This window comes from Dreissena polymorpha, chromosome 1, assembly GCF_020536995.1.
Source record: "Dreissena polymorpha isolate Duluth1 chromosome 1, UMN_Dpol_1.0, whole genome shotgun sequence".
Taxonomy (NCBI): Eukaryota; Metazoa; Mollusca; class Bivalvia; order Myida; family Dreissenidae; genus Dreissena; species Dreissena polymorpha.
Window position 1 is genome coordinate 166,933,420 of NC_068355.1, and position 17,568 is coordinate 166,950,987.

General features: G+C 35.4%; 1 protein-coding gene across 1 annotated transcript in view; it reads left to right on the forward strand.

Moving 5' to 3' along the window:
- The window catches only part of LOC127859478 (A disintegrin and metalloproteinase with thrombospondin motifs 9-like), a 205,145-nt gene extending 192,780 nt beyond the window's left edge, over nucleotides 1-12,365 (forward strand). Inside the window, exons 30-39 of the mRNA XM_052396923.1 lie at nucleotides 156-329; nucleotides 803-973; nucleotides 1,610-1,801; nucleotides 2,403-2,538; nucleotides 6,225-6,316; nucleotides 7,145-7,239; nucleotides 7,904-8,043; nucleotides 8,597-8,793; nucleotides 10,457-10,680; nucleotides 11,827-12,365. Of these exons, the coding sequence (XP_052252883.1) occupies nucleotides 156-329; nucleotides 803-973; nucleotides 1,610-1,801; nucleotides 2,403-2,538; nucleotides 6,225-6,316; nucleotides 7,145-7,239; nucleotides 7,904-8,043; nucleotides 8,597-8,793; nucleotides 10,457-10,543 (1,284 nt within the window). The 3' untranslated portion in view covers nucleotides 10,544-10,680; nucleotides 11,827-12,365. The remainder of the gene's footprint in view (nucleotides 1-155; nucleotides 330-802; nucleotides 974-1,609; nucleotides 1,802-2,402; nucleotides 2,539-6,224; nucleotides 6,317-7,144; nucleotides 7,240-7,903; nucleotides 8,044-8,596; nucleotides 8,794-10,456; nucleotides 10,681-11,826) is intronic.
- The last annotated feature ends 5,203 nt before the right edge of the window (nucleotides 12,366-17,568 follow it).

The following is a 17,568-nucleotide window of genomic DNA, read 5'->3' on the forward strand; positions in this document are numbered from 1 at the left end:
TGTATTTTAAATGTTTCTTATCCTGCTGTTGTATTTTAAGTGTTTCACTTCATGTTGCTGTATTTTCAGTGTTCCACTTCCTGTTGTTGTGGTTTCAGTGTTCCACTTCCTGTTGTTGTTTTTCAGTTTTCCACTTCCTGTTGTTGTTGTTTCAGTGTTCCACTTCCTGTGGTACAGGTACCCAGCACAGGCAGGTTGTGTGTCGTGTGGGAAGCCGTGACATTGTACCTCATGACCTGTGTCTCAACGCCAAGCGACCTAAGGCAGAGAAGAAGTGCAACCAGCGACCCTGCTCGGACTACATGTGGAAGGCCATGGAATGGTCTAATGTAAGGTTTAGATTTGATCATCATCATCATCATTATCATTATAATCATTTTTATCATCCTCTTCCTTTGTTTTCTCTTTCTCATCATCACCACCACCATTGCTGCCATTATTGTCATCATTATCATCATTATCACCACCACCGCCATCATCATCACCATCATCATAATCAATTTTGTCATCACTATCATTATCATAATCATCATCATCATCATTATTATCATCATTATCATCATTATCTTGTTATCTTCAGTTTTCCTTATGGATGGGCCATTTGTTAAAACTATATATATTAAGATTGTTAAGGCTATCAATAAAAACACATTTTTCTTCTGCATTATCTGATCTCTGTTCTGATTATCAGTATTTCATGTTTTTGTAAGTGTAGTCATCAATTTAAATCATCATCATCAAAATTGGCCAGCTTCATTGTCTACCACATGATGAAATGATATATGATTACTTTCCACTCTAGTGTACAAAAGACTGTGGTTTCGGAATGAAGACAAGAGAGGTCATTTGCACTAACATAGAAAATGAACCAGTCAATAGTAGCCTGTGTGATGTAGAAAAACGTCCAAAAGACCGAAGACGATGTAGCGAGTTTCCTTGCCCATTCATGTGGAACACTAGCCCGTGGTCGGAAGTAAGTGTAAAGTAACTACCCATTAATGTGTTATTTCATATGGTGTCGGTCTAGCAATCTGGAGGTCCCAGGTGTAATCCCCACTCTTAGATGGTTCCTATACTCTTGTTTGACACCAATCACTGGTTGTACCCAGTCAATTTACTGAAGTGTCCAATAAGCCTAAGGCTTTGGATGCAATGAAGCTAAAATAAATAGGTTTAAACTAACACACAACTTTTCAGTAGCAAATGGCAATTATAATTAATGTGTTATGTTTACACAGCAGAAAACATATGTCGTTTTTCGAATAATGACCAATTTTTCAGCAATTAATTGCAATTTCAACTTTCTCTGACACTTAAAAGGCACTTAATTATAAGAGCCGTGTGCTTGAATAACTGGACTAAATGCATTTGCGTAAAATGTCATCCAAATTTGCCTTGGCAGTCCGCAATGCTTATAATGGAGGACACTTTCTGCTTTTATGTTATTTTTGGTTTAAAGAAAATCTCTTCTTAGCTTAAACCAGTTATGGTGGAAAGTTTTGTCTCAGATTGGCCTGTCAAGGCTAACAAAGGACAACACTTTACGTACATGCGTTATGCACAGTTTTCCCAGAATGCACCTGATATATATTTCCTCCCTGTCTCTCAGTGTTCTGCATCCTGCGGAGAAGGCAGCCAATCTCGTCGGGCAGTGTGTCAGGCGGTGACAAAAGAAGGATGGATTCTTCCAGGGGAGGTCCCGTACGGGTGCAAGATCTCTGACAGGCCCCCCGAGTCACAGATCTGCAACCACGGACCATGTCAGGCCCGTTACAAGTGGGTCGTCGCCCCATGGGGAGAGGTGAGGATATTAATAACATTACAGAAAAACGCTGCAATAATATGAAACCCCTTGTTGGGACTGTCAAAAATAGTTAGAAATAGGAAAATTTGATTATATTACATAAGTCGATAGTAATATGTATATTGAAATGAAGGTTCATGATGGCTGAAATATAATTTTGGGGATAAGCTTCTGATGTAGGGGTACTATTTTCCATTTTTTTACATTCAATATTTAAATGATATTGTTTGGAGTGAATACAACATTAGGTAAATATGACAGAAATGTCTTAATCTAAAATCCTGACTTCAGACTTTGTTCAGCTGTATGCTAGTTTATTCTTTTTAAACATGGCAACCATGAAACTGAGTGTCAAGCATTTAATAAATCAAAATCATTCCTATGATGTAGAACCCATTCCCTCATTTAGACATAATTTATCTCATATTCACTTGTGACCAAGATTGAGGTTTAGAATATCACTTTGAGTCACTGAGTATTTGCATGTTCTCATCAGTTCATCTATTGACATATTGTGTAGAAACAAGACTATTGTTTGTTCTTCCATTGTTGTGTTTGTTAATGTTGTCAACTTCCTTTGTCTGGCTATGTTTATCAGTGCTCTACACGATGTGGCCATGGCGTGGAGAGACGTCTGGTACAGTGTGTTGACCCCACGGGAAAAAAGAAAACAAAAAAATTATGTTCCAAGGCCCATCGACCTGATGGCCGTAGACCCTGTTATAATGGACCATGTAAGTGCCTAACTTGTTACATTAGCGATGTTCCAGGAAAACTGGGCCTTATGCATCTGCATAAAGTGTCATCCAAGATAAGCCTGTGCAATCTGCACAGGCTAATAAGGGACAACTCTATCCTCTTTCGTGGAATGTTTCGTTTTTTAGAAGAACACTCTTCTGAACAAAAATCCAATTTAGGTGGAAAGTGACATCCTTGATTAACCTATGCGTACTGCACAGGCTTATATGGGATGACACTTTACACACATGCATTCAGCCCAGGCTTATATGGGATGACACTTTACACACATGCATTCAGCCCAGGCTTATATGGGATGACACTTTACACATATGCATTCAGTCCAGGCTTATATGGGATGACACTTTACACATATGCATTCAGTCCAGGCTTATATGGGATGACACTTTACACACATGCATTCAGCCCAGGCTTATATGGGATGACACTTTACACACATGCATTCAGCCCAGGCTTATATGGGATGACACTTTACAAGTATGCATTCAGCCCAGGCTTATATGGGATGACACTTTACACACATGCATTCAGCACAGGCTTATATGGGATGACACTTTACACATATGCATTCAGTCCAGGCTTATATGGGGTGACACTTTACACACATGCATTCAGTCCAGGCTTAAATGGGATGACACTTTACACACATTCATTCAGTCCAGGCTTATATGGAATCGCACTTGACACACATGCATTCAGCCCAGGCTTATATGTGATGACACTTTACACATATGCATTCAGTCCAGGCTTATATGGGATGACACTTTACACACATGCATTCAGCCCAGGCTTATATGGGATGACACTTAACACACTTATATGGGATGACACTTTACACACATGCATTCAGTTCAGGCTTATATGGGATGACACTTTACACACATGCATTCAGTCTAGGCTTATATGGGATGACACTTTACACATATGCATTCAGCCCAGGCTTATAGGGATTACACTTTACACATATGCATTCAGCACAGGCTTATATGGGATGACACTTTACACATATGCATTCAGCCCAGGCTTATATGGGATGACACTTTACACACATGCATTCAGCACAGGCTTATATGGGATGACACTTTACACATATGCATTCAGTCCATGCTTATATGGGATGACACTTTACACATATGCATTCAGTCCATGCTTATATGGGATGACACTTTAGACACATACATTCAGTCCAGGCTTATATGGGATGACACTTTAGACACATGCATTCAGTCCAGGCTTATATGGGATGACACTTTACACATATGCATTCAGTCCAGGCTTATATGAGATGACACTTTACACATATGCATTCAGTCCAGGCTTATATGGGATGACACTTTACACATATGCATTCAGTCCAGGCTTATATGGGATGACACTTTAGACACATGCATTCAGTCCAGGCTTATATGGGATGACACTTTACACATATGCATTCAGTCCAGGCTTATATGGGATGACACGTTAGACACATGCATTCAGTCCAGGCTTATATGGGATGACACTTTACACATATGCATTCAGTCCAGGCTTATATGGGATGACACTTTACACACATGCATTCAGTCCAGGCTTATATGGGATGACACTTTAGACACATGCATTCAGCCCAGGCTTATATGGGATGACACTTTACACATATGCATTCAGTCCAGGATTATATGTGATGACACTTTACACAGATGCATTCAGTACAGGCTTATATGGGATGACACTTTACACACATGCATTCAGTCCAGGCTTATATGGGATGACACTTTACACACATGCATTCAGTCCAGGCTTATATGGGATGACACTTTACACATATGCATTCAGCACAGGCTTATATGGGAAGACACTTTACACATATGCATTCAGCACAGGCTTATATGGGATGACACTTTACACATATGCATTCAGCACAGGCTTATATGGGATGACACTTTACACACATGCATTCAGCCCAGGCTTATATGGGATGACACTTTACACACATGCATTCAGCACAGGCTTATATGTGATGACACTTTACACACATGCATTCAGTCCAGGCTTATATGGGATGACACTTAACACACTTATATGGGATGACACTTTACACACATGCATTCAGTCCAGGCTTATATGGGATGACACTTTACACACATGCATTCAGCCCAGGCTTATATGGGATGACACTTTACACACATGCATTCAGCACAGACTTATATGGGATGACACTTAACACACTTATATGGGATGACACTTTACACACATGCATTCAGCCCAGGCTTATATGGGATGACACTTTACACACATGCATTCAGTCCAGGCTTATATGGGATGACACTTTACACACTTATACGGGATGACACTTTACACACATGCATTCAGCCCAGGCTTATATGGGATGACACTTAACACACATGCATTCAGTCCAGGCTTATATGGGATGACACTTTACACATATGCATTCAGTCCAGGCTTATATGGGATGACACTTTACACACATGCATTCAGCCCAGGCTTATATGGGATGACACTTTACACACATGCATTCAGCACAGGCTTATATGGGATGACACTTAACACACTTATATGGGATGACACTTTACACACATGCATTCAGTCCAGGCTTATATGGGATGACACTTTACACACATGCATTCAGCCCAGGCTTATATGGGATGACACTTTACACACATGCATTCAGCACAGGCTTATATGGGATGACACTTAACACACTTATATGGGATGACACTTTACACACATGCATTCAGTCCAGGCTTATATGGGATGACACTTTACACACATGCATTCAGCCCAGGCTTATATGGGATGACACTTTACACACATGCATTCAGCCCAGGCTTATATGGGATGACACTTTACACACATGCATTCAGCCCAGGCTTATATGGGATGACACTTTACACACATGCATTCAGCACAGGCTTATATGGGATGACACTTAACACACTTATATGGGATGACACTTTACACACATGCATTCAGTCCAGACTTATATGGGATGACACTTTACACACATGCATTCAGTCCAGACTTATATGGGATGACACTTTACACACATGCATTCAGTCCAGGCTTATATGGGATGACACTTTACACACATGCATTCAGCCCAGGCTTATATGGGATGACACTTTACACACATGCATTCAGCACAGGCTTATATGGGATGACACTTAACACACTTATATGGGATGACACTTTACACACATGCATTCAGTCCAGGCTTATATGGGATGACACTTTACACACATTCATTCAGCCCAGGCTTATATGGGAGGACACTTTACACACATGCATTCAGTCCAGGCTTATATGGGATGACACTTTACACACATGCATTCAGCCCAGGCTTATATGGGATGACACTTTACACACATGCATTCAGCACAGGCTTATATGGGATGACACTTAACACACTTATATGGGATGACACTTTACACACATGCATTCAGCACATGCTTATATGGGGTGACACTTTACACATATGCATTCAGTCCAGGCTTATATGGGATGACATTTGATACTTTAAGTTACAATAGAGTTCAATGTTTTTGTTATTATTTCAATGTTTCAATATTATCTCATTCAATCTTGTACATCCGAATAGGTGGATAGTGTTATAATTTCTTTACACATTCAAATTAAATTCAAACATTGTTTTTTAATCAAGGCTATGCAAGATCATGTAAACAACTCAAAGAGGAGACTTCAATACGTCAAGATGGCAGTTATAAGCTATTTGTGCGTGGGCGACTTTTAGAGGTATGTTCATTCCAAGAGCAACATCTGTTGACCAAGTGTGATTGTTAGAATAAATGTGTCCACAATTGTCAATCATTGGTTTTGAGTACAGATATTTACCATATATATATAATGAAAAATGGGCAACCATGTAGAAGAATCGATCTTCTAAAATGGGTAAACATGCTTAAGTGGCAATCATGTAAGATGGGTGACCATTTTAAACCCACACGAAAATCGGTTCAACTGGTTTTAATAGACTTTCATAGGTTTGAAAAAGCAATTACTGCGGTGGTTAATGGTTGTTGGACACATCTTCAAGAAACTGGTCTTTTATAAAGATTGTGGTGGAAGGGAAATAATCAAAATAAAATTGCAAACAAAATAATTGGTGGGTTGTCAAACTGATGTATCTGTGTGTATGTGTCAGATAATATTGTTTAATCCTAGACTCTAAATGTCATTGTAATGTGATAAATAAGTTAAGTATATTGAAGTAATATAGGTATGGCAATCATTTAGATGAACCAACAGTTATAGATTTAATCTTTTACTGTGGATTGATGATTGGTATTACTTGGATATAAAGAAAAAAAGTCTTTAGTATTTATATGCAGGCATCAAAATCTGCAGTTGGGCCATGTAATAAGCCCAATAATTTATATTATTATTTAAAACCAAGAATATGCTACAAACTCGCCTATATGATACCAAGAATCTGAGCAAGCCTTATTGAAAACTTACCGCTGCAGGGGCTTGCAGGCTATATATATTGTTCATCACTGTAGATGCAAAAACTACTTGTCTCTTTACCTTGAAAAACATTTAAAAGGTGACAACTTTTTTCAGATATACTGTAAAAATATGCGGGACAAGTTTCCAGAAGAATTCCTGACTTTACCAGCAGGGGACGTGGAGAACTTCTCAGAAATCTATCCATTCAGGTATACAGACTTTGTTCTTCTTAACAAATGATCAGGTAAAGAAGTGCTCATATAAATGACTGATTATGTAAACAAGTAATCATCTAAACCAGCTATCATCTTAATGACTTGTTATCTAAACTTGTGATCTTCAAGTGTATGATTATATTAACCAGTGATTATCTGAATGAGTGATCATCTAAACGAGTGATCATCTAAACGAGTGATCATCACAACAAGTTATCATCCAAATTAGTGATTGTCTTAACTAGTGATCATCTTAACTAGTTATCATCTAAAGGTGTAATTATCTAAATGAGCGATAATCTAAATGAGTGATACTCTAAACAAATGATTAAGTGTCGTTTAAATCAGTCAAATTATCAATTTTATTTTATTTGGATTCCAGTCACTTCATTTGTTATTTGCATACATCTGATTTTGATTATTCACTTATATAAAATGTTTACTAGCATGTGTATCTGTTGTTCTGGCCCTCTTAAATATCGCGAATTTTGAAGGAAAAAAATGATTTTAAAACAACCATGTTTGATATGCAATCTGTAGTTAAATCTACGTTGATTTACATTTTACACTTAAATAAAAAAAATGTAAAAAAGATAAATAAAACTTTACTTGAAGGAAAACATAGTTATATTTAAAAACTTTGTTTCAAAACACACAGATTAAAGCGACGTCGCACCTGCCCTAACAATGGGACCCGGCCAGAGGCCTGCACCGAGTGTCGTGACCGGCCCTACCAGAACGCGGGCAAGACGTCTTACTCCAAAGTGAAGATTGATCTACTTACTCTGCAGCTACAAGGTGCGTGGCCTCTCCTTTATCTATCATCTATTAAGACTTGCCGCAAAAAACACATACACAAATAATGTTTAACATACTGTGGCGATAGTTACTAAAGCATTTAGCCCCAAACTGTTCCCTCTGACGTTAATATTTTAAGCAGATACAAAAGCATCTTACTTAAACCCTCGATTTACATAGTATTTAATAGTATGAACTAATAAAATTTTGTGCAGAAATAGAGTTCAAAACCTGCTATGGAAATATTTTTGGTTAAAAACCGGTAAAGATTGAAACTCATTTGGGGTTCAATACAGTTTACTCATCCCAGTGAGATTTAAAATAAAATTCCATGTTGCATTAAAGTCTGTTGCATTAAACATATAAGATTTACCAAAATCAGCTTCTCGCAAAAAAAAAAAAATACAATTTCAATGTCACACCTAAGTTTCTCAACATCCATCAACGGCAAACACATTCCACTCTGTTACAAAAACATATAAAGAATTAACAATTCATCTTATTCATCATAATTATCAACTTATCCAATAATACAAAAAGTGTACAATTCCAGTGACAGACCAAAGTTTCTCAACATCCATCAATGGAAAACACATTCCACTCGGCACGGCGGGCGACTGTTACAGCAGTGGCGACTGTCCACAGGGGCGCTTCCTCATCAACCTCTCAGGAACTGGGCTGGCTGTTACCCACAACACCACGTGGGTCACACAGGGCAAGAACTCCTCTCAGCGCATTGAACGAATTCAGGTACGTAGAGTCTCTGGTCTCTCTGGTGATAGGCTTAAAAACTGCTTTATGTATTGTTGAAAAACATACTTAAGTGTTCTCATATTTAAAAAAAAACTTGTTTGACAGCTGATTGAAGGTTTAACATTGTACATTTGTATGTAACATTGTAGTGTTGTTCTCTAAAATTTGTTTAAAAAGTGCCCATGGTTGAAACAATTCAAGTCCAAAGGTCTAATGTGTCTTTATTATAATTTGCTAGATAATACTTCATGGAGTGTCGAATGGTATTCCTCAGTACTGTGGCAAGTTCTAGTTGACTCTTTTATTTTGCAAACTTCGTAATTCTCTAATTTCACACTCTGTATAGCAGGAGAATGCTTATCGAATCTTTTATTCTTTTATTCAGACTTTGTATTCCCCTAGTTCAGACTCTGTTATTTCCTTTTTCAGACTGTGCTATTCAGACACTTTAATTCCATAATTTAAACCATTTAACGCCCCACTGTAGAATCTGTAATTCCTTAATTCAGTCTATGCATCTCTTTTATTGTCCCCTACCCGTTTCACCGGAGGGGACTTATGGTTTGCGCTCTGTGTGTCCGTCAGTCTGTCACACTTTTCTGGATCCTGCGATAACTAGAAAAGTTCTTCATATTTTTCGTGAAACTTGAAACATTGATAGATGTCAATATGGACATTATGAACGTCATTTCATTTTCTTCCTACGTCAAAAATTCTGGTTGCTATGGCAACATTTTTATTTTTTAAATTTGACAATGGTGGAGCCGGTAGGGGACATATATTGCTTGGCAAAAGTCTTGTTCAGACTGTAGTTCCTTTATTCAGACTATGTAATTCCATCATTCAGACAGTTAAATTACTTAATACCAACTCTTTTAATACCTGATTGCAGATTCTACCTATGTAGACTGTAATTCCCGAACTTCACAAAGTTTAACTCTGTATTTCAGGAAAATGCTAATTGACTCTGTAATTCAGGACAATGCTAATTGATTCTGTACTTCAGGACCACTCTAATTGACTCTGTAATTCAGGACAACTCTAATTGGCTCTATAATTCAGGACAATGCTAATTGATTCTCTAATTCAGGACAATGCTCATTGACTCTGTAATTCAGGACAATGCTAATGGACTCTGTTATTCAGGACAATGCTACTTGACTCTGTAATTCAGGACAATGCTAATTGACTCTGTAATTCAGGACAACACTAATTGACTCTGTAATTCAGGACAACACTAATTGACTCTGTAATTCAGGACAATGCTAATTTACTCTGTAATTCAGGACAATGCTAATTGACTCTGTAATTCAGGACAATTCTTATTGACTCTGTAATTGAGGACACAGCTAATTAACTGTGTAGTTCAGGACAATGTTAATCGACTCTGTAGTTCAGGACTATGCTAATTGACTCTGTAATTCAGGACACTTCTAACTGACTCTGTAATTCAGGACAATGCTAATTGACTCTGTAATTCAGGATACTGCTAACTGACTCTGTAATTCAGAACACTTCTAACTGACTCTGTAATTCAGGACAATGCTAATTGACTCTGTAATTCAGGACACTTCTAATTGACTCTGTAATTCAGGACACTGCTAACTGACTCTGTAATTCAGGACAATGCAAATGGACTCTGTAATTCCCGATATTCCAGGATGGTGAGATCGTGCAAGGCTGGTGTGGGGGTCTCTGTGGCTGGTGCTCGCCTCAGACTGGTATACAGCTCACCGTACTCTCCTAGTTGTTCTCCTGGGGGCGGGCCTTGGAGCGGGAAATATCGTGCAACCAGTCCAAGATGATTGGGGAATTGTTGTCACACTACCGCAGAAAAGCGTCTTTCATTTTTGTTTTTCTTTGAGATTATCAACTCAGTTTTTGGTAAGGCATTCTTTTGAGCTTTCTTTATGTGTTTTTTCATGTTTTGTAAATATTATTATTTCAGATTGTACTTCAATTAATTTGTCCTTTATCTATAAGACCGGTTTAGGTCCATGATATATGTAGAAGCATTTAGAGTATTTTGACCATGTATACTAAATATGGACTTTGCAAGCTAAACATTGGAGAATGACATGTATTGTTGGGTATAACCATTTACCACTTACATACGTATTTTGACGCATGTGGTCCTTAAGAAAGATACATTTAATTAAGGACCTATCTTACTACATTCAAGTTTTAGAGGCTTTCCAACCCTTAGATACTGATGAGCAGCAAACAGCATAAAACCTGAACAGACTGCGAGTTACAAGCAGGTTGTTCTGGTTTAATGCTGGTTGCAAACGCCATTTTGACTTTTCTTCTTATGGGGGAAAGGGTAAAATGCTTTGTGAGGTTTTGCTGTATTGTATTTGGCTGTTCACATTGGCGATTGATTAACAGGGAACAAATATTTGAAATCAATTATTAGTTGAATATGTTTGAAAATCTTATTTAATTTTTAAAATAAATAAAAATGATATCGATGGCCAGAAACTCTGTTTATTCATGCTATTGAATTTAATCTTGAAACTATTTGATTATTGATTTCAATGATAATTTTTTTAAATATATTCTACAAAATGATATGATTATGTTGTATAGATCATTTCAACAAAACAAATGTGTAATCATAAATATGAGAACACAATTTTGTTCAATTATTCTGTTTCAAATTATATGTATTACTGAATGTTTATGCCCCTACAGAATGGGAGGCATAAGGCATAGCACTTGTTCGTACTTACATCCCAAAGCCTGTGTTTTTAACTCTTTTTTAACCCTTTCCCACTCAGAAGCAAAGTAAAAATGGCTTTGTGCAAAGAGCATAAAACCAGAACAGCCTGCGAGTAACGCTAGAGCGCGAGTAACTCAGGGATGGAGAGATTTAAGCCTTGAAAGCTTGAATTTAGAAAGAAAGATCTAAAATTAAAGTTAGCTTTCAAGATGACAACAAATGCTTCAAAATATGTTTCTAAATGGTAAAGGGTTAACTACTGTGTGGAATTTTAAAACTTTCAACGTGTTTTTTTCCTCTTATTTCAGTATGTACATTGCAGCTGTCTGGGGAACTGCCCATTGTAAATACCACATTGTTCCAGGCCATCTTCCTGTTGTGTTGTTATTGAATTGTTTTATTTTGGAGATGAACTTTTTGACTATGTCCTCGGTTTTATTTATACGTGTGTGTTATTGTTTGGCGATTGTGTTTGTTTAGATCATGGATTGTAATTGTACCAAAATGACTGTTATTGAGATAAACTTTTGAGTTTGTACTTTGTAGTGCCTGTTTATTTATATCAAAATGTGTCTGAGTTTATTCTGTTTATTATTCATATTACATAATTTATTTATTGCTTACAGTTGTATATATAACATAAGTATTGGCTTAACAACATGCAATTTTTAAAATAAATATTTGTTTGTCTAAATTTATTTTACTCTTGCATGTGTTATATTTATTTAATTGAATTTACCTAAATTTGCGAATATTTTTTCTTAGATTGGATTTTGAATGAATGGGAATGTTTTGTGTTCATAATTCGGTAAATGCGTGTCAGTGTATGTTTTGATTGATTAAATATGCATAATTTGTCATTTTACCATTAACATTTTTTGTCTTCCTTTTCATTTCTTTATAGCAAAAATCAAATAACTTATTTAAATCTCAGTTTTTATGCACATGTTAATGTTTCTTATTAAAGATTAAATAGTTAAACCTTTTTAATAATTCATTAGAAAAATCTGTTATTTTGTTCATAGTATGTAACAAATGTAAAATGCTATACGTTTATGATTACAACTAATTGAACAATAATTGTTTTGTAAAGGTTGCAAAATCATTTGTTATTCATCAGACATAACAGTACAGTATGTGCGTAAATGAATACAGCTACAAATTATTTATTTGATCATTTTGCATTAAAATTCCTCATTTGTACCGTCCTAGGCCAAGCGGAAAGTTGCAATACGACAACATTTTGTTTCATACACATTGTTTTATATTTCCGAGGTAAAATCAGGTAATAATTCAGGAAGATTTATTTGTCATTTCATGAGAGCATGATCTAAGCAAAAATTCATTGTAAGTTTGATGGTGTCAAATGTTTATTTCAATTTGTTTTTGCAGTCCAATTTATTTTTCAATTTCTAGAATAACTTGTGAACACTTGGTACCAAAAAGGTCTACTAAAAGACAGTAAACTTTAAATTACATAATTAATTACAAAAGAGGATATTTTTTCTGTTTTTATAACCATTTACCTTTTATAGTAGAGCTATTTGCTTGTTATCTTAACATTTTTCATTATGAACATTTTTTAGCTCACCTGAGCACAACGTGATCGCTTTTTGTCTGTTGTGCGTTGTGCGTCATCAACATTTGCCTTGTTAACTCTCTAGAGGCCACATTTATTGTCCAATCTTCATGAAATTTGGTCAGAATATTGGTTTCAATGATATCTTGGATAAGTATGAAAATGGTTATGTTTGCTTGAAAAACATGGCTGCCAAGGGGCGGGGTATTTTCTCTTATATGGCTATATATGGCTATTGTAAAATCTTGTTAACACTCTAGAGGCCACATTTATTGTCTGACCTTCATAAAACTTGGTCAGAAAATTCATCCCGATAATATCTTGGACGAGTTCGAAAATGATGCCCGTTGGTTGAAAAACATGGCCGCCAGGGGGCGGGGCATTTTTCCTTATATGGCTATAGTTAAACCTTGTTAACAATCTAGAGACCACATTTATTTTCCCATCTTCGTGAAACTTGGTCAGAAGATTTGTCCCAATAATATCTTGTTATCTCAGGTGAGCGACTTTGGGCCTTTGAGGCATTCTTGTTTAAACAGCATTACAGTGTGAAAATTGCAAAACATGGATGTGAAAATTCCTGCTAAAATGGCGGCATTAAGATTGTTTGTTCATAGAATCATCTTGTTGTTTGTTTAGTTGGAAATTTAGGCGTTTTGCCCTTCTTTTTATGGCCGGGCAGGTGATAAAAAAAAAAACTTTGAGTTACTAGTAGGTTAACTTCTACTCTACTTGTATTGTGTGAATTATTCTAAGGTCGAAGTTTTTTTTTGTCTGATTAAATTTTTGTATTTAAATGTCTTAAAGATGCCATATTTCAATCAGTGTGTTAAAATAAATGTAGTAAATGTGCTGTAAGTGTATATAATATGTTTATATGTGTACTGTCTTTTAATTAATTAATATATTCATGTATGATTTATATGTATGAAATACAACACATAAAGTACTTTTATCTTTGCACTATACTGCTTATAGTTATGGACACAAATCTTTCTCGAGATTTTAAGTGCTTCATTAACAGACAAATTTGCATCTCTAGTTGTAACCAAAAATAAAATTTCTCCCTTGAACTTGGCTTTAACGTTTTTATTTAACTATTTTAATATTAACATGTATTTTTTCCATTCTAACCATGACATTAACCTGATAATCAGAAAATTGCATTATTACAAACATTCAAATTCTTGACAAAATAAAAACACTAGGGATTTTGCAAATAGGTGGTAGGTATTTATTTGGATTTGGCACAAATATTATGTGATTACACATTTTACAACATTCAAGTCTTTTCATTACAGTGAAATATGATTTTGCCTATGATTTTGTTATGATTTTTATTACACCATTTATTTGTTCAGTATGTTAAAATGTATTTATTTGTTTAACTTGTTTTCATATTAAAGACTTATTTTTACCAAGAGATTATTTAAAACAAGGCCAGTCAAAATTTGTTTTTGGTGGTAAATGTGTTGCATTTGTTGTTTATGTTGTGGAAAGTGATTCATTATTGTTCATTTTGTTCTTCATAGGCCAGTTTTGATTTCATTCAAGAGATTTGTTTCCAAGCAACTGTAAACACCTTTTGTTTGTTACTTGAGGATAACAAATTCAGATGTTCGAAATGTCTTCTCATTATCTTAAGATCAAATTTAGCATAATTTTATGTTGTTTATAAGTCGTTATGGTCACATACAAAATGCTTATTAAATTACGTTTCCGTAAAATTGTGGAAATCTGTATATAAGCTGACGTTGCAAGACATTTTAAACTGGTTCTTTTCTATTTTGTCTATTCAAACATGTTTTCAAAACATGGAGATGTGGATTATAATGGATATTATTGAGATCAGAATTTACTAATAATATTGCTCTAAACTTTTTAGAAGCAAAATATTATTGTAAAAGTTTTTATTTTAAATTATTTACATTTAATTATCTGTCTGTTAGGATATACATTTCCTTTTTTTGTTATTGTTAATAAATGATGTAAACATTTTCTTTTGTTCAGTTTGAAGATGAACATTTCTTTGTAAATATTCTAATGTGTTGTATATAGCAAATGTTCTTAACTTTGCCATGTTTATGTAGGTAGACTTTAGTCTGTATGTACACAGAGTTTAGTATTGTCTAAATTATGCATAATATTGGTGGAATTATGTACCAGATTGTGAGAAAGGTTTTAGCTGTTAAACCTTTAACAGTTGACTGATAGATATGCAACAATTTTTGAATAAAATAAGTTGTAGAATCTCACGTCACACATGGCCTTTTCCTGTTAAGTTTATATGTGTCTTGTTCTGAGAAAATTGGGCTCAATGCATGTGCGTAAAGTGTCATCCCAGATTAGCCTGTGCAGTTCGCACAGGCTAATCAGGGACGACACTTTCTGCTTTTATGGTATTTTAAGTTTCAAGGAAGTCCCTCCTTGTCGAAAATCAAGTTTAGGCGGAAAGTGTCATCCCTGATAAGCCTGTGCGGACTGCACAGGCTAATCTGGGATGACACTTTACGCACATGCATTATGCCCAGTTTTCTCAGAACGCGGCTCATTTGTACTCTCAAATCCTTGAATACCTGGTACTTATGCTCAAAATGATTGAAAATTAAAAGTACAGTAATTTCTAGACCTAAATAATTTGATTCAATTTGTTATATATTACTTTTGTAAACTAAACCATAAATGGTCGTGAATTTTATTATTTTCAGAATTTTGTTCTAAAATTTGAAGTCTAGCTAAGGCTGAAGTAATACATTTTTTGTGATCAAATACAATGTAGCTATAACTCTTTCAGTGCTGGAACCGAATTTTGAAGGCCTTTGCAAAGAGTTTGGATCCGGATGAGACACCACAGAACGTGGCGTCTCATCAGGATCCAAACTGTTTGCTATTCTGATAGTATTCTTTGAACAAAATCGAAGAAAATGCTAATTTTAGAAATTCAGCAATGACATTTTAGCAGACGACAAATTTCCCAGCATTCAAAGGGATAAAGCTGGTCACAGCTGGACAAATGGGTACTTCTGAAATCCAAAACCAATCCTCCCTAACCAAACTGCTTAGAGTTTCAGCTTTTAGTGTGGAGCTGTTGTAATTGCATTAACAATAGACTCTTCCACATATGTCAAACAAATTTCATTTAGTCTGCAATATTATCCAATTATTACAATTGGAAAAAGTATTTTTTGTGGTTAAACTGTTTGTGTTTTTAAAGAGCACATGCATTTTTTTTGCCTTTTTCAAAATGGTATTGTATGTGATTTTAGAATACCAGTTATCAAAAATTACCTTTCAATAACATTGAAGAGAATTTAAAACTTTTTATGGCAAATTTTTTATCTCTGTGTTGTACATCAGGTTCAATATTATTTAAATCTCAACCGTCTAATTGTATTTAAACTGGTCTCAAGTCATTGCCTCATGATCAAGTAGTAACTGTTCATTGTTCAGCATCCATTAATCATACAAGTCAAAACAACATACAGATTAAATAATTATTTCAAAAAGTTAATCACCTGAATAAATGTAAAAGAAAAATGATAACAAATCTTAATTATTTTTATTATGTATTATGTAGATGTTGGGTGAAATTGTGAAGATTACAAATGGGAGCGTAAAGAACACATATATATAGTCATAATATAAGCAATTTGGGTGTAACTTAAATCATAAAAATACAAATTAAAAAAATCAAAAGGTATTTTTTGCTTGTTGTAAAACCACTCAGTTGCAACCCTGCTTTTCATGTCCCAAGCAGAGTTTGAGCCGCTATCAACATATATATACACACACCACTACCCTATCTACTGTGTCACCATGGATTTTGATGATTAAGCCTGTCCTGATTAAACTTTCTCATGGATATTTGTTAAGTCATGTGACATGGTCATTGTCTTGTGACCACAGTTGAGTCATGTGACCACTGACAAGTTCATTGTCATTTGAATACCAGTTTAAGCACCCAATGATTTACCAAAATCAGAACGGTACAGTGGATAGAGCAGTGGACCACAGAGCTCCAAAATAAGATGTTTATACCCTGGGCAGGGCAGGGTCAAATAGAACATTTTACCATGAATATTTCCATGGAATACAATATTTCATTTTTGTATATTTTCAATAGTATAGAAGGCTGCATGTGTGTTTGTTTATATGTATGTTTATGAATGAAAATGTTAGAATTGTTAACATAATTATTTAAATAAAATATATTTATTTCTATGTCTCGTCTTTTCTGCTTGCTTACCTCATTCAAGCTCATGGTGAATCTTCTTTTTTAGTGAGGCTGTTTTCGGAAAAAACCCGAGGTATTGTCATAGCCTGCTTGTCATCCGACGTCCGCCGTCATCGTGCTCAAATCTTTATATTGGCTCTAAAATCAAAGTGCTTCCAACTACAACTTTGAAACTTTATATGTAGATGCACCTTGATGAGTTCTACACGCCACACCCATTTTGGGTCACTAGGTCAA